This window comes from Metarhizium acridum, assembly GCF_019434415.1.
Source record: "Metarhizium acridum strain ARSEF 324 chromosome Unknown scaffold_555, whole genome shotgun sequence".
Classification (NCBI taxonomy): Eukaryota; Fungi; Ascomycota; class Sordariomycetes; order Hypocreales; family Clavicipitaceae; genus Metarhizium; species Metarhizium acridum.
Window position 1 is genome coordinate 1,389,836 of NW_027094039.1, and position 22,262 is coordinate 1,412,097.

Below are 22,262 nucleotides of genomic sequence, written 5' to 3' on the forward strand. Positions count from 1 at the left end.
CGCCACAATCACCCTTGTCGCAAAAAAATCCAAGCTTCAATTGCCAGCCTCCGCAGCTCTGCCGTCCGTCATTTCTCGAAAGTATGTATCGTCGCCGTCAACATCACACATTACTTCCTCTACTCCGCTCGTAAGACATTGCTGGGCCCCTTCGATCGCTCGTCCTTAGCAATCCCAAGAAAACGCGATTGCGACGCGACATCTCACCAGACGCTGGCGCGGACCGAGTCTGTCGACATTTTTAAATGGTATAATATCGCGTTGAGCCCATTTTCTCGCATCGCTCCTCAACCCAGCCAAACCAACACTGGGCGATCGGTGGAGCCTAATCGCTGGCCTTGCGCAGGATTCAGCTCGTGGTCAAGCTGTTGATTGTTGCTCGACATGTCGTTTCCTCCGACCACACCTTTGCGGCCAGTGCCAGGCGCGTTCTTGAACACGCCGGCGGTGGCCTCGAGGTTTCAATCTGGCTCTGATCCAGTGCGACGACAGCTGTTTCCGGCTTCTTCTCATAACCAACCCGGTGGTCAGGTTGGTGGAAATTCAGCCTCGGGTGGCTTAGGCACAACGGCGACACATGGAGATGGTTTGGTTTCATCCAGATCCTCAACGGCCTTGACGGCGGTGAATACTGGTGACGCTGGCTTGGTTGCTGCCAATCCGTTGCCAACGCCGCGGCTTGAGAATGTGCCTCCAGTTGTCAAGGCCGCAAAGGCCATCAATGCTTTTTTGCAAATGGATGAGAATTTCCCGGACCTGGATTCTTATTGCAGGCGTAAGACACTACACAAACCTTGTGGATAAAGACGTGCTAATTCAAGGAGATTAGAGGGCGCTTCTTCCGATTACGAGCTTTCGAGGTCCGACTCATCTTGGGCCCCTTTCCACAAGACGCACATGTATCCGATTCCGAACCAAGTATTCGATCACTACAACGCGGGAGAGCTTCAAACCTTGATGGGACTGTTTGCTGAGATTAACCATGCCTGGGTTGTTATTGACAACTCTTTGTACCTATGGGACTACACTCACGCCGACCCGGAGCTGATCGGATTCGAAGAACAACCACATACTATTCACGCAGTCGCGTTGGTCCCCCCGAAACCTGGCATTTTTGTCAAGACGATCACGCACATTCTTGTCGTCGCTACGTCATCGGAGATGATTTTGCTAGGCCTCTCAGCTACGGATACGCCTGCTGGTACCAAGTCGGTCGCGTTGTATCAAACCAAGATGAATTTGCCTCTGCGTGGCAATGACGTCCGCGTGATTTCTGGGTCGGCCGATGGCCGTATCTTCTTTGGCGGCAGCAGTGACGTCGACATCAACGAGTTATACTATCAGTCTGAAGAGAAGTGGTTTTCAAACCGATGCGGCAGAATCAATCACACAAACCCGGGATGGGCATCAGTAGTCTCATTGCAGTCTGGTTTCTGGTCTCACAAAGAGCCTGAACACTTGGTTGACATTGTTATCGATGACTCAAGGAAGCTTGTTTATACACTGTCAAGCAAGTCGACTATCCGAACATATCACATGGATGCCCCTGACCGGTTGAACAAGGTCATTGAGAAGGAAAAGATTCACTGTCTGCGTGACATTGCTCACATGATTACACAATCCAAACTGCTCACCGACAAGTTGAGAATAGTATCCATCAGTCCGATTTCGAAGCAAGAAGCATCCAAACTTCATCTTATGGCTCTTACCGACTCCGGCTGCCGACTGTTCTTCAGTGCTACAAATGCGTCATCGTATCTCTACGGATCACAATCCAACCTGGCACCCCAAAGCATGCAGGTACAATTCATCAAATTCCCGCCGAGCCAGGCCTCGAGACGGTCGGGACAGTTCTCTCAGACTGGTCAGCCCGGAGAGTCGGTGGTCGATCTGGAATCTACCATGCTCACGGCAAGTCGACAAGGTATCCGCTTTGCTCCCGGTTTCTTCTTGGACTTCGTGAGCAGTGGAAACAATGCCAACATAGATATTCTTTTCGTTTCTGGACCGGAGACGGGACGAATTAAGCGCGTATCACCTACGGCACCTTTACGATACTTCGAGCAAGGAAGCTGGATTAACATTGGTAGCAGAGCGGAAGCCGTTGGACTTATTACCAAGCCTTTTGCCGCCGCTGCGCAGCCTCTCGGATTTGGCAACGAACTAGCGGTGCAATTCGACGAGCCCCCAAGCGAGTTTGCTGTTCTTACCAATACTGGAATTCACATCATTCGCCGACGTCGATTTGTGGACACCTTTGCTGCTGCAATCCGCGACGCTCCTGGCGATGAAGTTTTGGATAGCATTACCCGCCGGTTGATTCAATTATATGGGCGGGTTGAGACCATCTCAACAGCCCTTGCTATTGCCTGTGGTCATGGCGGAGATGGAAGGCCAGGTGCTGCGCGGGCCATCGATCAGGCGACGGAGGATAGAGCTCGCGCTCTGTTTGTCGACTTTGGTGGCCAACCTACTATGGCCGAGACCGACGGCACAGCACTAACCACTGAATCTGTCAAGCTCTCTTCTCGACATGATGCCCTTGCTCTTTACTTATCTCGCCTCATTCGTAAGCTATGGAAGTCCCCCGTCATCAGAACCGGGGTTTCGCCTACAGGTGGCATCACAATTGATTCTGCGGTTCCTTTGTCAAAGCTTAACACCACTCAAGAAAACTTGGAGAGGCTGAGGAGGTTCATCGAGACCAACCGTGGTCTCATACAGGGAATGTCTGGCCCGTCTGATCTCCAAAGAGTATCTACAAGGCAAGAAGAGGTTGCGCTACAGGCTGAACACCAAGCGTTGCATGCTCTTCAGAAGATTATGGAAAGCATTTCAGAAGGCATCTCCTTTGTGCTGATGCTCTTTGATGAGCGCGTTGCTGATATTTTCACCAGACTAGATGAAGTCTCGCGGCAACAACTAAAGGAGCTTAGCTACGAGAAATTGTTCTCGCAGGCCGACGGGAAGGATCTCGCCAAGCTCCTGGTCAAGGCAATTGTTAACAGAAATATCGAGAGCGGCTCTAACGTTGAGACCGTGGCTGACGCCCTACGAAGACGGTGCGGCAGCTTCTGCAGCCCCGACGACGTCGTCATCTTCAAGGCCCAGGAGCAGCTCAAGCGAGCCTCAGAGCAGCCTATGAATACCAACCAATTCAGAAATCTTTTACACGAAAGTTTAAAGCTTTTCGAAAAGGTTGCTGGTAGTCTGACCTTTGCCAACTTGCAAGCTGCGGTTACACAGTATGTTGAGATGAAATATTACGCTGGAGCTATTCAACTATGTCTTATTGTTGCTCGCGAGAAGGATCGTGGTAACACCGCTCTTACCTGGGTCAATGACGGCAAGCCATCAGGCGACCCTCGAGCAAACGCGTTCAATGACCGAAAGCGGTGCTACGACATGATTCACGACGTGCTCCGCCATTTGGATGCTGCGTCAAGCACTGAGCCAGAAATGGTTGACGGCAAGCTCACTTTGATTGCCACCAAGAGACTGGAAGCCTATGATGTAGTGAACGGGTCAGACGATGAAGTGTTCCACTTTGACCTATACGAGTGGTACATTCAACAAGGGTGGACTGACCGTATCTTGGCCATTGACTCTCCCCATGTCATCACCTTTTTGGAGCGTCTGGCCGGTACCAATGTCGAGCATGCCGATCTCCTCTGCCGCTTCTACACCAACCGCAGTCGTTTCTTCGATGCCGCAGAAGTTCAAGCACAGCTGGCAAACTCTGATTTCCCAATTGGCATCAAGGACCGCATCAAATTGCTGTCTCTTGCCAAGGCTAACGCCAACGTTGCGACGGTTGGCGTTAGCAGGCAGCAGCAGCAGCAGGTCAACCACGAAGTTACCGACCTCTTAGACGTGGCAAACATTCAAGATGACTTACTGCAGCGACTCAAGGCGGATGATAGAATTGACCCCGAGCGAAAGGCCGAGATTGAACTCGCCCTAGACGGTAAGATTCAGGGGCTCTCAGAGGTACGCTCACTCTTGTTGTCGCGAACATGTCAATTCCTGTGCTAACAAATCGTAGTTGTTCAACGACTATGCGGATCAAGCAGGCTATTACGATTTATGCTTGTTAATCTATCACACAGCCAACTACCGTAATCCCACCACCATTGCTGGAACGTGGAGCAACCTGATCCAGCAGACACACGACGAAGTCATGGCCAGGCTAGAGAACCCCGAGCCAGGCATGCCAACACCCCCCTTGCCGTACGAAGCAGTCTCCAGCAAGATCCAGAATATTGCCCACCACACCTCCCTCGACAGCTTTGTGTTCCCCATCCAAACCCTTATCCCCGAGCTGTGTCGCTACGCAGTGGCCTACCAGCAGGACGCTACCATTGGCGCCGACCCTACTTGGCCTGTGCAATTATTCCTCACCCTCGGCGTATCGCACGATATGATTGTGCGAGTCCTCGAAAACATATTCGACACCCAGGACTACGGCTTCAGCGGCATGGCTCGCAACCGCATCATCGAAATCATAGCGTACGTGGTCAACGACTGGGTTGCGGACGTCCGTCGACGAGGCGGCGCTGGCAAGGGTGGTTCTATTGGACCCCCCGTCGCCGACCTTGTTGGCCGATGCGAATCTGCTCTCCCCCCGCCAGGCCAGGGCAACAACAACGGAGGCATGGATTTGGCAGACATCAGAAGGGTATTGAGGTCGTTGAGGAGAGAAATTTCAGGACTGATTGAGAGAGTCCCCACCGGGAGCTTGAGGTTTATGTGATTCAACGAGACGGGGACGCAAGGCGGAATTTAGGTGGTGTCGAACTTGATAGTTAAAAATGGGCAGCAAAGAAATGCATGGTTGCTACGGGCGCTCAAATGGCAGGGTCATGTTGTACAAGAAGAAATTTTTTCCAACAATGTAGCATAATTTTTTTTTATTACGTGGGATGATAGATTAGCTAGCTCCTTGGTAAGAATGATATAGGGTTTGAGTGACGGACTACAATGTTGTAGGGCGCTATCGAACCATCAAGGTTGTAAATGCGAGGCATGCGACCAGTGAGCGTGCTTTGTAATAAGTAATGTTCAAAAGTGCCCGGTCTACAAATCACCTTTATTGTAGTTTTTTCTTCCATTCTTTCCCACGAATTCCTATAGTTGGTTAGTTGAGAATGGCCAGCGGGAGGTAGTGTCTGCAAACGGCGAAAACTTATGAAGCTTCTTGCCCCCCCCCCTGCTAGAACAGATGGGAATAAGCCATGCTCGTGCTGCCCCCGTTCAATGTTCCAATAGTGCATGTGGAGCGGGCGTATTGGCGCAGGAGGTGCAGGGTATGCTGGCCAAAGATGTACTTGACAAGAGCACCTTTGTATGTGCAGATAGCTCGGGGGTGTTGGTAGATGTGGTCGCGGGCAGGATCAAAGATGAGCGGACGGGTTCATACCCAGGCCAAGGTGTTGGACGCCACGGTATGTGTCTGCCGGGCGTATAGAAGGTGCCAATGTTTTGCAGGGATACGGGCTTGGAGGAGAATTCACTGAGCCATGTTGCTGTTGCGCTGGGGCTGCACTTGATCCCCGAGCCGGACAAAGTCCTCAAAGGTGTAAATCTATCCCTCAACACTTTTGACGTGGGGTGGGATAATTAATGGATTCTGGTAGACTGCTGGGGAATACTTCAAAACGGCCGAGTCTTTGGCGCGACCACGTTCCCGCGTGGTCATGGCTCCAAGTTCTGGATTCCGGATATGCGTGCTGCTTTTGCGTCGTTGCCGTTTGACGCCCCTTTCCGGACGGATTGCCCATGCAGACTCATGATTCGGGGAGGTGGTACGATTGCGAATGGATTGCGCGGCATCTTGACGAGGAGGGGTTTGGCGGTGTTCAAGTTACTGTGAGTCCGGGGCGGTACCATGCTGAGAATGGGGTAGAGCTTGTGAGGTCTTTTGGCATGTTGATGCCGTTTATTATGAATACGTGGTGGAGCAAGGAGTTGAGGAGGGAGCATTCGGTTGATGTGGTAAAGAAGGGGGTCGAGGAGTACGTGGAGAGGACGTATGGGGGCAAAGGGTGGGGTATTGAGTGGGAGGTTATTTCTACGACGGGGGTTGGTGAGCAAGTGAGTCCATTTGGTGTATATGGACGTGTCGAGAAAGAATGTGAATCAAGTGGCAGTCTGCGGACAAGGAGTTGAGACAGAGCAGGGACTGTGTCTTGTGATGTTTCTCCATGTTCAGTCAAGGGACAAGGTTTTATGAATGTACATGATCTATTATCTACATGGTTGCCGAGGTTCCTGCTTGTGGCGTATCGTGCCGTTGCACATTCGGCGTCACATCACTCTTCTTCTCTCCAGCCGCCCCAGCAGCTTCACGGGCTTGCTGTGCTTCTATTGACTGCCGCGTCGAGGGGGCCGGCACCTCCTCAAGCACCGTCCCCGGCTCGACCACGGCCGTCGACCGTCTCTTGTTTCGCATCCTCGCCCAAAGCATGGCCGCAATACACATCAGCAACAGCCCAGTCGTCACCACGGCCATGATCATCCTCCCCGGATCGCCTCCCCTCTGAGCATCGATACGCTGAATAGTCCACGGATAGCAGTTCGACTTGACAATGATGTATATGCCGAGTCCCACGTACAAGAAGGGCACCACGTAATGGGCGTACTTCTCGGCCGCTCTCAAAACATGCCTCTGTCTCATGACTAGGAACGCGACGAGACACCACACCCCGACCAGGATGTAGTACACGACAACATACACGGCGATTTCTGCCCCCTTGGTTTGCGAGAACAGAGGTATGTACGTGCTGATGTTATCGCCGCCATTCATGACCGTCACCAGAGCTACTTTGAAGACGCTCTTCATGGACGCGATTCTCGAGCCTTCCGATTCCTCTTCGTCGTCGGGATAAAAAAGACCAAGCACGTTCCACAGTCCCAGGAGGATGGGGAGCAGGCCGAGAAATCCAATAGGTTCCGAGGGGAGCACGAGCGAGATGCCAAAGCCAATCATGCTCACGGCGATGATGACGGTGAAGCCGACATATTGACCAATGGTGACTTTGAGGGGCGTGAGGACCTTGGTGGTGGACGCCTCGGCCATGAAGGTGACGAGGACGAATATGTCGTCAATGTTGGTGATGGCGAAGGAGCTGCATGCCGTGCCGATGGCCTTGCCGAACTGCATCGTGCCGCGGTTGTGTCTGTGGCGGCAGACGTTGATGCTTTGAAGCTCATGAGACGGAGTTCTGAGTCAAAGATGGGCCGTGTTTGGCGACCTAGATGGTGAGCAGAATCAACGTTGGGCCTCCTGAGCCCGACCCGAGCTGTGCCATGACGGGCTTTTGGCCAGGAGGAATTCTGTCTTGAGAAAGTGATCATTGCGAGACTGGTTTCATGGAGCTGCGGTTGTGGCAGTGCGCATGCGCCTTAGTGCGGCGTCAGCGTCGCGTTGCCAGGACCAGATCACGACCCGGATTCTCGTCTAAAGCCGCACAATAGAAGCTGCCGGGTATTTGACTTGATTGATGAATACCTTTGTCTTCTTTTTTTAAAGAAAATAATAAAAAAAAAAAAAAATCAAAAAAATCGGCCCCCCTGAGAAGCCGATTTGCTATTTTGACCTTTGCCCAACAACAAGCCAAGTAACTACATGTGCCCCTGGAATGCCACCCCTGTTGAAGAGACGTCCCAGCCACACTTGATTGGTCCAAGACAACAGATTTCAAGATGGCCGCGAAACTGGCTTCAACACCACGCCGCCCAGAAAAAAAAACATTTCAGGGTTCCCTTATTGCAGTTGAAATACCGCACGCGACGCCGGCCAGATTCAACGACAGCAAGCCGCGGCGTGCACTATACACTTGCGTATCTTCTCCCCGCACACAGTCGAGATGCTTGCCCTGCCAGTTGCGCTGCTCGGCGCAATCGCCGCAGCCAAGGAGCACCTCGACGGACTGCCGGCGTACCATTACAATGCGCCAATCAAGGTCGAGTGTATGAACCGAAGCTCGTGCGTCTTACGATACATTTCTTGGGCCAATGGTGCAGTGCATGCTCGGTGCTAACAAAGAATGCCGCAGAGAAACGGGCGAGCACATTGAGAAGAACGACGAGATACAATGGGTCCCCTTCCCCGTGTGCAACGAGACGGGCAAGCCGCTCGAATTCCACTACGGCTACGAGGGCGAGCTCAACTGCACGCTCGACTTCGTCTCCGACCCCTTCTTCCACCTGCTCGAGTTCTACATCCACAGCGACGCGCCCATGTCGTGCCGCCTGCCGGCCAGGCCGCCCGCGCACGTGGAAATCATCGGCGAGAAGCCGCCGGTGCAGGAGTACGTGCCGCTGGTGTTTGCGCTGGCGGGCACGCTGCAGATGAGCCACATGCACATCAGCACGCACATGAACGTCTTGCTGCACAGCATGCCCAAGCACCACCAGCGGCCGCACGACAGCGGCGTCCTCGACTCGGCCATTGCCTACAGCACCAGCCCGCTGAGCCACATGGAGGGCACCGAGACTGCGCGCATTATACCCGGGGAGCCGCTGCCGCTCAAGTTCTCCGTGCGGTGGTTCCCCACGCCTGCGCTGCCCAAGACCGAGGGACGCGTCGAGTGGAGGGGCCTCGGGGGCCACATCTACGCGACCACTGTGTTTTACAGCCTGGTGTCGTTTGGCGCCGGTGTCGTCGTCGCGGGCATGTATACTCTTGGCGTGGTGCTGCCGAGAAGGTTGAAGGCGAGGTCCATGGGCGGCGCCACGCCGTTGGGGTACGGGCTGAGCAGCGGTGGTGTTGGCAACGGCTGGGGATATACCAAGAAGGATTGAGTGAGTGTATATGCTAGGCGGTTTTTTTTTTCCTTCTCTTTTTTCCTGTTCGTTGTTGTACATTCTGCATACGTGACATGATGGGTGGGATACCTGGCGTTTCTTTGGCCGATTATTATTTGCCATGGGGGAGTTGGGCTGGTGGCTGGTGTGGAAGGACTTTTGCATCATGTCTAACGAGTTTTTTCAGTTGGCTTGTAGGCACGAGGCTATTCCCCCCAACCTTCTTTAATACATGTAGCCGTTTGCCATTTGAGTTTTTTTCTTTCTTTTACGGCCGTACACTAGATTTGGTTGTAATTTGCTCCTACGTGCGTCGTCCTATATCTTTCTTGGGTGGACGCGGATCTTGGACCCTCGCCAGCAGCCTAAGGTACATGTCCACGGCCATCAACGCGGCTAAGAGAGACAAGTCAGTCTAATTTATCAAAGACAAGATGCCGAATAGCATGGAACTTACGAATAACTGCAAAGGGGAGATATGTGCCCCAAAACAGCCGTGGTTTATGCTCTGCACCGACCTTGTCCGCGCCCATGTGCCAGATATCATAGGCACATGCCGTGGCTCCCATAAACGTCACACACGCGTAGGCCAAAGCGGCCAATTCAGTGGCGCCAGAGGTGGGCTTTATCGAGCCAAGCTTGTACGCGAGATACGCCGTCAGTGGGAGCTGTACCAGCAGCTCGACGTAGAGAAAGGCTTCGAACCAGGGCTCGTGGGTAGAGGACGCAAAATAGGGGTCGCCGGATTGGATTGTCCACCATTTGCGGAGGGAGACTAGGGGATGGAGAGGGGACGAGGGGCTTTGCCAGAGGAACTTGGGGTAGAAGGGGACGAGGTCGAGGACTGGGTATGTTAGCTTGGTGTTGGTCGTGCCCTGCCTAGCCGGTTTGTCGGGGATGCGTACTCAGCATGCCCAGGAGCTGGGCGCCGACAACTGGTAGGTAGAGTTTATCGCGAATGCTGGACGACATTTTTGGTTTGGCGTGTACAAGGGGCTGGTTGTGTGTTGAATTGGTATTGCCGACTCGGCAATGCAGATGAGGCTGGGATGAAGCTAGAGGGATGGCGTTGCTGATGACTGTGGTCCCTGGGCATGGAGTTGCAAGATGCAGTGGGGCAGCGACTGACTTGCCATTTCAGGGAGTCCCCGAATTTCTCGGAAACATCAATACGTACTATTGTCGCCGCGGGTCCGCCAAGCATCAATTTAAGGCTGACCGTCTCGCCAGTCACTTGCTCGGCCTTTACCTTGCCTGGTAAGGTCGATTTGTTCCTGACTAGAGCCGCATTATCTCAACTAACTGCAGGTTTTTGCATCAGCAATAAACTTCAATCTCCAACCCTGCCTTTTTCGGCAAAACATCATACACCTCACCCAAGATACGGCTCCCACGCCGTTGGGGCCTGTCCCGACATTCGTTTATTTCTCTCGTTCATTCTCCCCTCTTTTCTTCTAGGAGCTTACATTTGGTCACCGAGGCTCTTTCAGCATGCGCTACACACACCCTCTTCACACCGCTCTGGCGAGCATTTTGATAGCAGCACAAGTCGCGGCCAAGCCAGCTTTCTCAATCGATTCAACGTCTAAGTGACGACGGCAGTATGCCACGAAGCAAAACCGTATACATCAGCTTGTGAATCCTGTGAACCGGCTGGCCAGTCCCGTACATGGCCGATATCAAAAACACGGCAGCTACAATTTATGCAGGCGCTCATGTGGCAGCGCGGCCCGGTCAACAATTTCATGCCTCTCAATGTGACGCACGTCATCGGCAATGACGATCAAGGCTTCTGGGCGACGGCAGCCATGGCTGCTGCCGGGAGAGGGTTCTCCGATCCCCCAGCCGGTACCAAGCTGGCGTGGGTGCCGATGGTAGAGGATGTGTTTAACAAGCTCGTTGCGCGGTTTGACACGGAGTCCTGCGGCGGCGGTTTGAGGTGGCAAGTCCCCTTTGCTAATCGGGGATATGAACACAAGGATGGTGAGCTTTTTGCCTCGGCATCAGTCGCCGGCAATTCTGGTCGAGGTTGCAGCCACCATTTTGCTAATTTGGGGGATGGCAAGCTCTTCCCAACGGCTTGTTCTTCAGTCTCGGCGCCCGACTTGCCCGATACACTGGCAACAAGACGTATGCGGAATGGGCAGACAGGGCGTGGGATTGGGTCGAGGGCATCGGGTTCCTCGACAACCAGACACATGCCGTGCACCATGGGGCAAAGACGGACAGCAACTGTAAACGCACGTCAAAGGCCGAAATCACCGCAAACAACGCCATCTTCGTTCTGGGTGCTTCATGCATGTACAACCAGGTTCGTCGTCACCTGCCCTTCTCCCGAAATAGGCCACGTCCCGCGGGCGATTCCTGGTGCCGACCCTCTCAGACAAACGGAGACTCCAAGTGGAAAACTCGGGTGAACAAAACTCGTCGAGCGTGGGCTTCACAACTTCTTCCCTTACAACGTTGCGTATGAAGCGGCTTGCGGAAAGGAGAAGGAATGCCTGGCGGAAATAACTTTCTTCAAGGGCCTGATGCACCAGGGGTGGACGGCCTCGACCCAGGTCGCGCCCTTTATATCGGAAACTGTCCTCCCCGTGCTGAGGAGCTCTGCTGCGGCGGCCGTGAAGCAGTGCACGGGGGAGGGCGAGGGCGAAGCTGATGGTCGGCTCTGTAGGAGTTTTTGGGCTCGGGAGGGCTCTGATGGCAGGACTGGCGTCGGTGAGCAGATGAGTGCGTTGGCGGCCGTTACGGGATTACTTGTTAGTAAAAAGGCAGGCCCGCATACGGCAAAGTCGGGGAAGGGTTCTGGAGGAAGCGATAACGGTGGGAACGGAGGGGCTGGAGGAGATGGGAAGGCTGACAACGGGACCTCGAGTGGTGGGAAGAATGGAAAGGATTCGGCGGCTGGCAAGATTGACCGTGGCGTGCTTGGCATCACGGTGATTGCTACTGGACGCTATGTTTTAATTGCGTGGTATGAGGTTCTGTCATAGTATGTTGGATAGCGTGGCTTGGAGTCTAGTTCAGTTCCCCGGCTATTGGAATTAGATTCCGAATATCACAGTCTGATTCGTATTTCTATTAGCTTATATAGCGGTCTGTAGTAGGAGGTAAGATATGTCCCCTCTCAAGCACATATTTCAATGTTAAAGTCCACTGGGTGAGATGGCGGAGGCGGGAAGAGAATGTGACAACTTGGCCGTCTGTCCTGTGGGATAACTGAACAGCTGAGGCAGACAAGAGTCAACAGTGTATCAAGTGTGGTCAGCAACCCAGTGTGCGGCAACCGACCATGTCAAGCGTTGAAGCAACAGAGCGATTCAAGCAAAAAGCCGTACAAGTTGCCGTATGAGTTTGCAAGCCCCAATGCCACGAAGCAGATTTTGCTGCGCACATAGGTTGGTATGGGCTCTAGCATATGCGAACCCGAGCAGTCAATATTTTGTTTCTTGTTCGGATCTTTGGTTACTTGGTTTGCGTGCTCTCCAAACGAAGACCAGTTGTAATGCTTTTGTACAATATACTTCGAATCAAAGAGAGTGGGGGGTTCCTTGGACTATGAGGAATCTAGGATTATTTTAGATCCAGTCGACCTCCAAATCTGAGCTCCGGAATCTCGCGGTTGATGCGGCTTAGTAAAGTGAGGCCTGGAGGCAGATATGGCCGGGATGGCGAAACTTTGCAGCCCTTCCGATTCTATGCGTCTCGCATGAAGATGTGGTCCTATCTAGAACTAATAGATATGCAAACACTGTGAAGATGCCTAATATGAGAAACAACTTGGTCGGAAAATCAGCTTACGGGATTTTCGAGCGTTAGGGGCACAGCCATTATTCGTTTAGAGATGTGGATGACGTTGATGGGGACTACATTCAAAGCAGCGCTGTTCGGTAGACTTTTCCCAGACGTTCTCCAGCTGAATTTCGAAGTTGATCGTTTTGCGCTCTCTGACTGAGCATAACAGGAGGATATTGGGAGACAATAGATTGCGCGTGGGAAGAAATGGCGTGACTGCAACCGCAAAGTAGCTTCATAGCAGCCATTCATACTCTTGCTTGGAATTGTGTCCACTATACTCGCACGGCTGGAGGCTTTGCACTTCTGGTAGTTGAAGCTACTGTTATAGCGAGATGTTTCAGTGGGCACACATGTTTTCATCCAAGCGTTGGTCGTGTAAATCTTTCTCTGCTCCTCTCCTCAACATCGTTTGATAATAGAGCAGCCATCCAGTTAACTCGACTTGACCGTGTCTCAATCAGTTTTACGTTAATACAGATAAAATTAAAGTCCACAAGGTTGTCGAAGTTAGCTGTCCAGGAATACAAAGTCCAGGGGATATGTGTCCAGGAAGATGGTTCAGTTTCGACAGCCCGGCCAAAAGTCGTCGTCAATAAAGAACATATATACCTCGACTCAGCCCCCAAAGTAAAGTCGTTTACCATATCCTTAACGATTTCCTACATATTTATATTTGTTTCCCAGGTTTTGTAGTGCAGCAGGCGGTCAACAGCCTCTGGTGATGGAATGACTGCCTTGAGAATGGTATATCATTAGACGAATCTTGCGAGAATCCGACCCCAAACTAGACGCGAATAGCTATCCCGGCCGGCCAGCCTTTGAGTACAGACTTCTTTACCAGGTATAAACGCCATTCGGGCGTCAGAAGCGTCTCAGGGGTAATGAAATACTCCTTTGCGTAACAAGAACTTAACAAGTATTCATCCTTTTCGCACGCATCCCATAGACGTGGGTATTTGGCTCAAGACGGCAAGACAGGCTCCCTAAAACAGAATAAACAGACCAAACCCGTCTCAAAGTCGAATATTCACGCTGGAAAAGACGCCGGCTCAGCCGGGTGCATCACATCTGTTACTGGTGTCTTCACATCGACTTGCAACATTACACGTACCCAACATCTCGGCGAAAGCCAGACTGAATACGCACCCCCTTTTCCAACCACACGTCCGCTATCATATGTACAAATCGCACCTGTACAAAAGTCTCAAATACCAATATGCCCATCAAGGCTCTCAAACGTAGACAAACCCTACCCACCGTGCGAGATGACGAATCATGTAGTTTCTACTGTACGGCCACTGCTTCAGTGTGAATCATGCAGAAACCATGAGGCCATTTCTAATGGCGAGTCTCCTCGAAGCGTCATCCGAGATATCCCAGCTTTGCTCTCCCTGAGACCATGATTCGCAAACCAGCAAGTAATCTACATGCATATAGCCGACCGGAGAATATAACAATCACCAATGGCAAGCCAGGGCGCCGGGCCCGTGGACGGACCTGGTTCACCTAAATAAGCATTGCTATCAAGAGAAAGCCAAAGCAGCAAAACGTGGCGTTCTTGTACGCGCTGAGGCAAACCAACCCCATTTCTGGGTGGTGTGTCGTACTCCCGTCCTCGACTCCTCGGTCGGAACATTGGCAGCCTTCTTCCTAAATGTGTGCCCTCCAAGCGAGATTCCATGTTTCTTTAGTCTTTAGAGGGGACTCCCACCATGGAATGTAGAAGAAGTGCCCTTCTGGACCGCCAGCGTAAGTGCATACAGTCCACGCATGGGTTTCCAGAACCGCGCGGCTCTCCTTGGAACATTTCATCTACATTGCTCTTTTGGAAGCTCTCGACTCCGTAGACGTTTCTGCATCTTTTTTCCCCATCACATGTCATGGGAAAATTGTCAGGCAGCGCGGCTAGTGCGTCGGCGCCGTGCAACGACTTTCCCCGCCTCTGTGTCAAGATACAAAGTCCAGGATCGTTGGAAACAAAGCCGAAGCTCATGATCGTATGTTACAGCTGACACCTAGATCGTGAAATGCCAGCTTGGGCTCTGCCGCTCGCAATACGTCATCACTCAAGGGACAATGTGATCATCGTACCCCCCATCTCTAAAGGAAGAACAGCGACATTGCGCACCCAACTGTGTGTATTTCTGTGCCAAATGTACGCCTGTGGCCCGCCAGGAACCTAAACGTTTACAAGGGCACAGCTCTGACGGTAATTTTCCAAAAGCACCCTCGCCCAAGAACGAGTGTGGCCGCCTTGCAGCCGCCTGGCAAGGCGTCAACCGACGGCATCCCTGTCCCTGTAATTTTTTTGTGCGAGGGGGAAAATGGTCTCTCGGCCGCCAATCTTTCCATGTTCTGGTTGTTGCCGTTGGCCCAGTAGAAAAATTGGACGGTGCTTTCGGCACCGCTGCCATGCCCGTCTGCGCGGGACCTCGGGGGGCGTCGTGCCACAATGAGATCGGTTTCGGGACAGCCTTGTTCGGAAGGGGGGGCCAAGGGAGTAGTTCACGGCCTATTAGCTGGCTGAGCGGATTGTCCGATATTGGTGTCTGCTGCGACCTGATCCGTCACACATCGTCGTGTCACGGTGGCGTGCCTTGAAGGGAGGGGGTTGAGGGGACTACAAGGCTCGGACGGGGCAGAGGATGGCCCGAAAAGAACTTGCCTTGACTCTCATGTAGCATTGTCGAGGTGCATGTATGTGACGCGTGAGAAACACTTGTCTTTGATGACATTGACGCAACAGGTCCTCGATATGTCCGGTCCGCCAGCACCCGCGGGGGGGACGGCGGATGCCCTGCTATTATTCAAAGAGATTGGATGTCTTCTTCTTCCTCGGTACTCGGGAGCAATGTGTCCCAGCTGGCCTTTGAACAGACATGTCATGGTATATGCTCAAACCACCATGTCGGCTTTGAATGGTCATGCATGTCCCCATCAGTCGCCGACGGGCACCGTCATGTTTCCCACTGAACCACGCCCAGGACCTAAACTGTAGCCATTCAAGAACAGGACGTGCACAGGATGCAGTTTCATACAATGGCGTGCTTCGAGGTACACATCCCCGCGGGATCTTGTGGTCTATTCGACGTGAGAATCTCTAAAAATAGCAACCACGAAATATGCCATTTCAATGCAGAATCAGACATTGGCATGCATCGCTGGAGAATACAACCCTTTAATTGGTTAAACAGACAATAAAGACTTGGCCAATGCTTGCATGAAAACGTACACACCTTGCTCTTCTTTGCGGTCAATTCGGCCGAGTGTGCATGAGACAATCCCCGAGGTCCACGAGTCTGTTGACGGCGCTATGCAAACAAGATGCAGATCCCTAGGCAGACACAAGAATTACTTGTCGCGGGACGAGACACAGTTGCGGGATCAAAGAGACAGGGCGCATGTCGATTAGGTGTCTCTATTTCAGTGTCAAGACGTCTGGGAGAATAAGGACCGGCTTCCGATATACACCTATAAATTTCATCTCATCTCATCCCATCTAATAATGACCCAAGTAAGAACTCTACCATGTTGTCGTCTAGCACGCTGTATTCTTATGCAGTCTATATCCCCGGACGCTCACCACTAAAGCCCTCTCGCACCTTTCTTCTTCTCTTCGTGCAAAGCATCCAAAACTTCCAGCCCCTTCGCCAACTGCGCCGTGACAGTTTCTAACCCCACAGTATTGTTTCTATCAAACAGGTTGTAATGGTCCGCGTCAACATCAATAACAGCCTTGATGAATTCGGGATACCGCGCTTCCCAACCAAGCAGTTTCTCATCCCGGAAAAGGTCAACCAAACAAGGAGGTGCCACATCTTGACTTTCGCCACTGCTCACGTGGTTCGGTTCTGGTTTCGCACGTTTGACGCAGCGTAGCAGCACAGCTGGCGGCGGGCTACCACCTGCAACGGACCCCGATATGTCGGCTTGTGCGTCTTTGACATAGGTCTTCACAGCAATCGTCTGCCACTTGCTATCGGAGCCGACAGGCTTGTGGAGGACCTCCCCTTTTCGGACGGCAAGTGTCTCACCTGCGACGGTCAACTTGACATCCGTGCTGGCGTCACTGTCTGAGGTATCCCACAAAGGCAGGTCCCAATGCTGAAGCATATCGTCGCAGTTACTGAATGACTTCCGCACCAACGGCGGTATGCCGGTCAGCTCAGGCTTGGACGTCGGCACTGCGATCTTGCTCCGGGCAATATGGTACGGCGAGTCTATGATAAGAAGCCCTGCCACTGAAATAGGATACGCCCCTGGATTGGCAGCAATGGCTCGTGCCATGGCCAGAGATAGATACCCCCCGAGGGACCATCCTGTCCAACAATGGACCAAAAAAAATTAGCCCTCATTTCCTTCCCGCAAATTATACTCCCCCTTCGTGGACCCGATTAAGCAGTTCCGGAAAGGACTTTAAAGAGCGGGCAAGACGAAGAAAAAAAAAAAAAAAACTCACCTCCCAACATTACGGGACCAACCAAGTCCCCCGCAATAAAATCAAGATACTTCTTTGCCATCTCATCCATGCCTCCTTCCCACGGCAAACCTTCAAAGTAGTTGGGGTTGTGAACGGCCCATACATCGCGTGCTAAACTCCCCAGGACAAAGTAACTAAAGGTCGTACCGCCGCCATCGTGAATCAAGACGAGCGGCAGAGGCGAGTTGTGAGCCTTGCCGGGAGGTACGAACTGTACCTGGGTTGGGTTCGGGCCACCCGGGAACATTGTTCGTGATGGGACCCTTGCTTGGTGAACGCTTGGTAACGGAGAGGTTCGCGAGGAAGGGTCTGGTGCGGGAAACGAGGGTGGACAAAGGCAGGGGAGCCTAACGGCCAGAAATCCAAGGCCGAGATAGTATTCCCGTTTACCAAATTCGCTCTTCGGCGTCCTGAAAGATCCAGATACTATGGCCGGAACCAACAGCGAGATCTGTGCTTTATACCCGTGGCAACGATGCTCGTCGGTGGCGTGCTCTGGCTTGAGTGCCACGTCGCGTGGAGCCAAGGACAATAGATGGCTCAACACAATGCCGCAACAGGCATCAGGTTCATCAAGGTAACGTGGCCCGTCCCTTTTCTCAGCGATCAGATATGCAATTGCCTCCGGCAGGCTCAGAGCAAGCCACGGGTGGCAGGCAGAGGGAAGGGCAAAGGGTCCAAAAGGTCCGACAGAAGGCAGCGGCGTTAACCATACACCCAACGGTGGTCCGAGATGCACGGCACAAAGGGACAATGCAAGTACGAGTGCTCGAAGATGTCGAGTGTCGAGTGTCAAATATCGCGTGCGGAATGTCAAGGTCGATGGCGATCTCGAAGATGATCTCTGCGGTTCTCGTTTGCGCAACCCCTCACTTCCTTCGTTCCTTCCTTGCAAGTTAGACATGCTGTTTCCAGCCCCACAATCCGATTTATTCAGTCAATCAACCAACTTAGGCCCCGTCTTCCAATTTCCAAATTGGCATCACCGGCATCGATATCGACATCGACATTGCCATTTCCTCCAAATTTTTCCGCTTGACATGGGCCACGGCATGCATATTCACCGCTGGCCACCGCCCCCCGCCACCGAGCTCGCAATTCCCATCTTCGTCCAATACTCTCATCAAACACAGACCATATATGTCTCACTCACTTAAGCGTAATTAAGGCTTCGGATTCACCTAAAGTTTCCTCGCGTCGTCTTACATCTACTTTTGCTCATGTGAGCTTCCCAGTAACTAGTTGCATCGCTTTGTCAAGAGCTCCGTATATTTTCTTCTTCTTCCAGGGCTCGTAATGACCTTTCACCTCCCAACCCCCCCGGTCAGATTCATGTAAGTGCGCGCCTACGACACATGCCATATGAAGATGGCCAAACATTGCATGTTAAATGGCTCAACAACTTAAAATTCCCTAATATCATAAATTGTACTTGAAACAAAAATCTTGGCGGTCCCATGCCCATATCGCCAGCCCCGTGCTATACTCCAATCGCCGCCATCACCAATGCAAGCCCTGGTCACAAGTATCACCAAGTATTCCTTGGCCGCTGAAGCATCTGTCCATATCCTACATGAATCAAGTTCCTGATTTACCCTGTCAAAGAAGAAAACCCTTGGCTCGTCATCCCCACTCTCATAAAAGCTCAGGCCGAAAATATCCCAATAAAAAAAGCAAAAGATGCACCGCAGAAGAGTAACCCAATTTCCACTTGTAACTCCCCTGCCGTCGCCCCGAGAATTAAAACAAACCTAGAATGAAATACGGGAAAGGAAAATGCAGCCAGCGTGTGTCTCTTGTCGTAATACCCATCCATGCAGACACTTGGGGCATCCAACCACGCATAGGACTTTCCTCACAGGCAAGCTTCAACACACTGAATTAATTCATCCTTTGGTAGTCTTCCGGCAAACTTCTGAATCAGTGTGGTTGCTAGCGCAATGTTCGACGGATTGTTGTGCCACCTAGACCCCTTCCCGTTGGCAAGAATCATATTCAAGGACCAGCTGTTTGGCATCTATCACACCCAGCACTTTTAGCGATTCGTCCACGGCTTGTCAGCGTCATATTTGAGCCTGCTTACCTCGTGTTGAATCAAGTTCCTCATAGACTCCAAGGAATCTGCTTTGTTTGAATCTTGGAAACCCAGCGTTTCTGCAAGAGACGCAATTTGAGATGCGAGGGAATCGCCCATGGCTGATATCTCTGAAGTCACCACCGACTCCGCAACTCTGAGAATCTCCTCATGGAAGCTACGGCGCTCCCACTGTGTCCAGTTGTCAGCTGCCTGCAATACATCGAGTATTACTTTCGCTAGCCGCCTGTTTCTGCTGATGTGTTGTCCAGTTGTCATTGGTGACATATCGTTGCACGCCCTACTATAATAAGCCGCAGCCAAGTCGTCGAAGCTCTCGAAGCCAATTGACTGCAAATACTGTATTATCCTTTCCACACGCTCATCCGTGGCTGCGTCCCGCGCTGGAATCGGAACACTTCCCGTTGGTCCTTGAGGGGAGCTGGTGCTGTGGTGAGTACTTGGACACATGTCGGTTTCAAGTCGTGTCGCCGGTGGCTCCAACATTGGAGAATAGCTCATGGATCCGGTTGAAGAAGATTGGCGAAGCTTGTGGGGGAAGCTATCAGCTTTCCAACCATCGTTTGCACTCTCAAATGCAAATTCCACACTTTCTGTGTGAGTTGGGGTAAAAGTTCTCATGCAGGCAATTTGGTCTTGGCTCATACCATCTATCACATATTCTATTAGCACGGGAATTTACAAACTCCTTGTGTCTACCAGATGGACGTGTGAACATACATTGTGAAAGTCCATCAGTCTGACTGTAAGTGCCTTGACTCGAACAGCCAGAGTCCTGTTCAAGGGTATTGAGTCTGTTTAAGAGCCGCGTCTGAAAACGGAGACAATCAAGGACAAAATCTTGAGATACTTTGTTTGGCTTCTCAGAATCTGGTCTCCCGGGAGGAGAAGACAATCCGTTCTGATTCTGAGGAGATGTATGAGAGTTCGGTGGGCTATTCAGAAATTGCGTCTTGTGCGAGAATAACGAAGGACCCGACTCTTCTGCAAGATGATCGTATATATTGGTCTGGAGCATAGGTAATGCAGGCGGGTGCTGGTCGTTGCCCAATGGCGATTGGGACGTCTCTCCACCATGAGATGGCGTCAAGATCGAGTTGAGACTAGCAAGGCTGTTGACGTTGGAATGGCTAGTTGTGGTAAGAGCATTGGGGTTAAACGTAAGGGGCACACCAGTCACCCCATGTGCCATCTCATTCCCACCATGGGAAACTGCATGGATTCTCTGCCTCTCGTGGCTATCTAACCTGGCTTGAAGCTCTCCAAGCCTTGCCTTCATTCGATGACCTAAATCATAAGTGATTAGCGAGCTGGCCTTCCGGGAAAGCCCTTCTCAATACCAGACACCAGAGGGCGTTTGGAGCGCTTGATCAGAATTACTACGCCACGGCCACTTTCTAATACCTGAAATTACCAAGGCGGAGTCGGGTAGCCATCCATGATGAGCAACTTACGATATGTCCTCTGTGCCACCCGATTCTGTATTCTCTTCTTTTCCTTTGGATCCTTCACCCTAGTCCAATCATCTTCGATACTAAGCTCCTTGGTATTGGGTAACGATGACGAGCTCGAAGGCATCCTAGAGCTATATCGGCGATTTCGAATGCGGTTGATGGGTGGGCATTGTACGTCTGTATGGGTAACCGAGAAGGACGCGGGTGGTAGGTGTGAAACTGCTGTAGGAGATGTCGAACTTGGCGAGGCTGGAAAAGAGATCGGTGTAAATGCCACCGTGTCTCCGGACAGTGGTGCGGAGCCAGCTGGATGATTCCAACACGTCTCTGTCAATACAGACATCGGTTTCCGTATCGGACAATGTGAGTGATAGGTGGGAGGCCGCAGAGGGAGGTTAGGTAGGCCAAGGGACCAATCAAGAGGACGTTCCTGATATCCGGCGCCTCAAAATCATCGACGGTGTTATATAACAGGGAAGCCACGCATATAGACCAAGTCTGAGGAATTCAAGGATGGTAAAGATGAAGGCAAAGCTCCTCGTTGGAGATGCCTTTGTGACCCTGCTATATGTATATATCTGTAAACCGGTAAGAACCCTGTTACGAGGCAAAGCCGAGCTGGCCATAGTGGCCTCGAACCTACCCCAGCTTCTTGTTTGGTCCCGCTGTACAAAGCAGTACCTCCGTGAGCTCTCATTTGGGTATCGAACATGGTGGGAGGTACTCTTGAGAAGTCTCCTTTACATGGCCCAGGTGTACATCGACCCTCATGTTCTCGAACCGCAAACCTCTCTCTTCACACCCCCTTTCTCATAAGGATGGGTCCGGGGAGTCTCCCGTACGCCAAAGGGCATCCTCTTTTCTTCTGGGAGGAATTGCCTATGCCCATCAGTGGGCTGTAAGAGGGGGGTCTTGTTGGCTGAGCGGACTGACCTCAAAAGGACTGGTAAGGTGTCAACACTGTACAAGAGATCGCAGAGACATGCAAAACGAACAAGAGCAGGGGTTGCTTGTAAGAGCACCCCCCGGCCCGTCATCGTCAACCAGATTCCTGGATGACAGCCAAGCTAGTCTCTGGACTGAATTAACAGGGAGGGGGTGTCGTCTGGTGGTCACCTTCACACCACAGAATGACACCCCCCAACTCTGTGCCTGCTCCATGTGGCCGTCAGACAAGACCGTCCGATTCAGGCGTCCAGCCATGGATCGCGCTCTACGAGGCTCGGGCCAGGCCTGGCGGCTAGGGTCTCTTCCAAATACGTGCTTCCGACGTTCAACTCGCTGCTCTCGGGTTTCATGAGGACCTAAAGCAATGACAGAACTAACAAGAGATAGACAATTGCAGTACAGTGAGGAAAAAGCAATCAGGTCCATGGTCAGGGCGTACCGGGAGACCTTCCTACCATGCATGCAAAGATACGGAGAGTCCGCCTTCGTGTCCGCCCGAAGGCATTAATTGACAGCCGGGCCCGAACCGAGCACGTGTGCGAGGGTGGACTTGATTTGACAACAAACCACAACTACTACTTCTTCCTGTTTCTCAACGGGACGGTATTCTGTCCAGGCCTGTCGTTTAGTAAAATGTGCTGTCCTTTTTGCGACATGCATTTGGCTTGTGAGATGCTGG

General features: G+C 52.1%; 8 protein-coding genes across 8 annotated transcripts; 3 read left to right on the forward strand and 5 right to left on the reverse strand.

Moving 5' to 3' along the window:
* Positions 1-66: 66 nt before the first annotated feature.
* J3458_019146 (uncharacterized protein) lies at positions 67-6,005 on the forward strand. Its single transcript, XM_007808158.2, has 3 exons — positions 67-775; positions 830-3,990; positions 4,046-6,005. Exons 1-3 carry the CDS (start codon positions 385-387, stop codon positions 4,751-4,753), a joined length of 4,260 nt encoding a protein of 1,419 aa, XP_007806349.2. The 5' UTR covers positions 67-384; the 3' UTR covers positions 4,754-6,005.
* Positions 6,006-6,211: 206 nt separating this feature from the next.
* J3458_019147 (uncharacterized protein) lies at positions 6,212-7,424 on the reverse strand. Its single transcript, XM_007808159.2, has one exon. It carries the CDS (start codon positions 7,160-7,162, stop codon positions 6,251-6,253), a length of 912 nt encoding a protein of 303 aa, XP_007806350.2. The 5' UTR covers positions 7,163-7,424; the 3' UTR covers positions 6,212-6,250.
* Positions 7,425-7,709: 285 nt separating this feature from the next.
* Positions 7,710-8,805, forward strand: J3458_019148 (uncharacterized protein; the record flags this gene model as incomplete). The annotated part of the gene is made up of 2 exons (XM_007808160.2): positions 7,710-7,987; positions 8,058-8,805. Exons 1-2 carry the CDS (start codon positions 7,869-7,871, stop codon positions 8,803-8,805), a joined length of 867 nt encoding a protein of 288 aa, XP_007806351.1. The 5' UTR covers positions 7,710-7,868.
* Positions 8,806-9,029: 224 nt separating this feature from the next.
* On the reverse strand, positions 9,030-9,867 carry J3458_019149 (uncharacterized protein). The gene is made up of 3 exons (XM_007808161.2): positions 9,714-9,867; positions 9,266-9,652; positions 9,030-9,204 (listed from the first exon to the last, which is right to left on the reverse strand). Exons 1-3 carry the CDS (start codon positions 9,778-9,780, stop codon positions 9,113-9,115), a joined length of 546 nt encoding a protein of 181 aa, XP_007806352.1. The 5' UTR covers positions 9,781-9,867; the 3' UTR covers positions 9,030-9,112.
* Positions 9,868-9,942: 75 nt separating this feature from the next.
* On the reverse strand, positions 9,943-11,630 carry J3458_019150 (uncharacterized protein). The gene has a single exon (XM_066121429.1). The coding sequence runs from the start codon at positions 11,018-11,020 to the stop codon at positions 10,592-10,594; it is 429 nt and encodes a 142-aa protein (XP_065973787.1). The 5' UTR covers positions 11,021-11,630; the 3' UTR covers positions 9,943-10,591.
* On the forward strand, positions 11,340-11,801 carry J3458_019151 (uncharacterized protein; the record flags this gene model as incomplete). The annotated part of the gene is made up of 1 exon (XM_007808162.2): positions 11,340-11,801. One exon carries the CDS (start codon positions 11,340-11,342, stop codon positions 11,799-11,801), a length of 462 nt encoding a protein of 153 aa, XP_007806353.2.
* A 4,227-nt stretch (positions 11,802-16,028) lies between these two features.
* Positions 16,029-17,942, reverse strand: J3458_019152 (uncharacterized protein). Its single transcript, XM_066121430.1, has 2 exons — positions 17,066-17,942; positions 16,029-16,925 (listed from the first exon to the last, which is right to left on the reverse strand). The coding sequence occupies exons 1-2, from the start codon at positions 17,331-17,333 to the stop codon at positions 16,192-16,194; spliced, it is 1,002 nt and encodes a 333-aa protein (XP_065973788.1). The 5' UTR covers positions 17,334-17,942; the 3' UTR covers positions 16,029-16,191.
* A 535-nt stretch (positions 17,943-18,477) lies between these two features.
* J3458_019153 (uncharacterized protein) lies at positions 18,478-21,415 on the reverse strand. The gene is made up of 5 exons (XM_066121431.1): positions 21,279-21,415; positions 20,636-21,213; positions 19,902-20,468; positions 19,170-19,831; positions 18,478-19,103 (listed from the first exon to the last, which is right to left on the reverse strand). The coding sequence occupies exons 2-5, from the start codon at positions 20,976-20,978 to the stop codon at positions 18,942-18,944; spliced, it is 1,734 nt and encodes a 577-aa protein (XP_065973789.1). The 5' UTR covers positions 20,979-21,213; positions 21,279-21,415; the 3' UTR covers positions 18,478-18,941.
* Between the last annotated feature and the right edge of the window lie 847 nt (positions 21,416-22,262).

Coding starts and splice junctions, on each gene's coding strand:
- J3458_019146 (XM_007808158.2), top strand. CDS start 385: ATGTCGTTTCCTCCGACCACACCTTTGCGGCCAGTGCCAGGCGCGTTC. Junction 776..829: donor CCTGGATTCTTATTGCAGGC/GTAAGACACTAC, acceptor CAAGGAGATTAG/AGGGCGCTTCTTCCGATTAC. Junction 3,991..4,045: donor AGATTCAGGGGCTCTCAGAG/GTACGCTCACTC, acceptor AACAAATCGTAG/TTGTTCAACGACTATGCGGA.
- J3458_019147 (XM_007808159.2), bottom strand. CDS start 7,162: ATGCAGTTCGGCAAGGCCATCGGCACGGCATGCAGCTCCTTCGCCATC.
- J3458_019149 (XM_007808161.2), bottom strand. CDS start 9,780: ATGTCGTCCAGCATTCGCGATAAACTCTACCTACCAGTTGTCGGCGCC. Junction 9,653..9,713: donor CCAGCTCCTGGGCATGCTGA/GTACGCATCCCC, acceptor TAACATACCCAG/TCCTCGACCTCGTCCCCTTC. Junction 9,205..9,265: donor TCTCCCCTTTGCAGTTATTC/GTAAGTTCCATG, acceptor TGTCTCTCTTAG/CCGCGTTGATGGCCGTGGAC.
- J3458_019150 (XM_066121429.1), bottom strand. CDS start 11,020: ATGGTGCACGGCATGTGTCTGGTTGTCGAGGAACCCGATGCCCTCGAC.
- J3458_019152 (XM_066121430.1), bottom strand. CDS start 17,333: ATGTTCCCGGGTGGCCCGAACCCAACCCAGGTACAGTTCGTACCTCCC. Junction 16,926..17,065: donor TGGTCCCGTAATGTTGGGAG/GTGAGTTTTTTT, acceptor ATTGTTGGACAG/GATGGTCCCTCGGGGGGTAT.
- J3458_019153 (XM_066121431.1), bottom strand. CDS start 20,978: ATGTCTGTATTGACAGAGACGTGTTGGAATCATCCAGCTGGCTCCGCA. Junction 19,832..19,901: donor GACTGATGGACTTTCACAAT/GTATGTTCACAC, acceptor AATATGTGATAG/ATGGTATGAGCCAAGACCAA. Junction 19,104..19,169: donor GGAACTTGATTCAACACGAG/GTAAGCAGGCTC, acceptor TGGGTGTGATAG/ATGCCAAACAGCTGGTCCTT.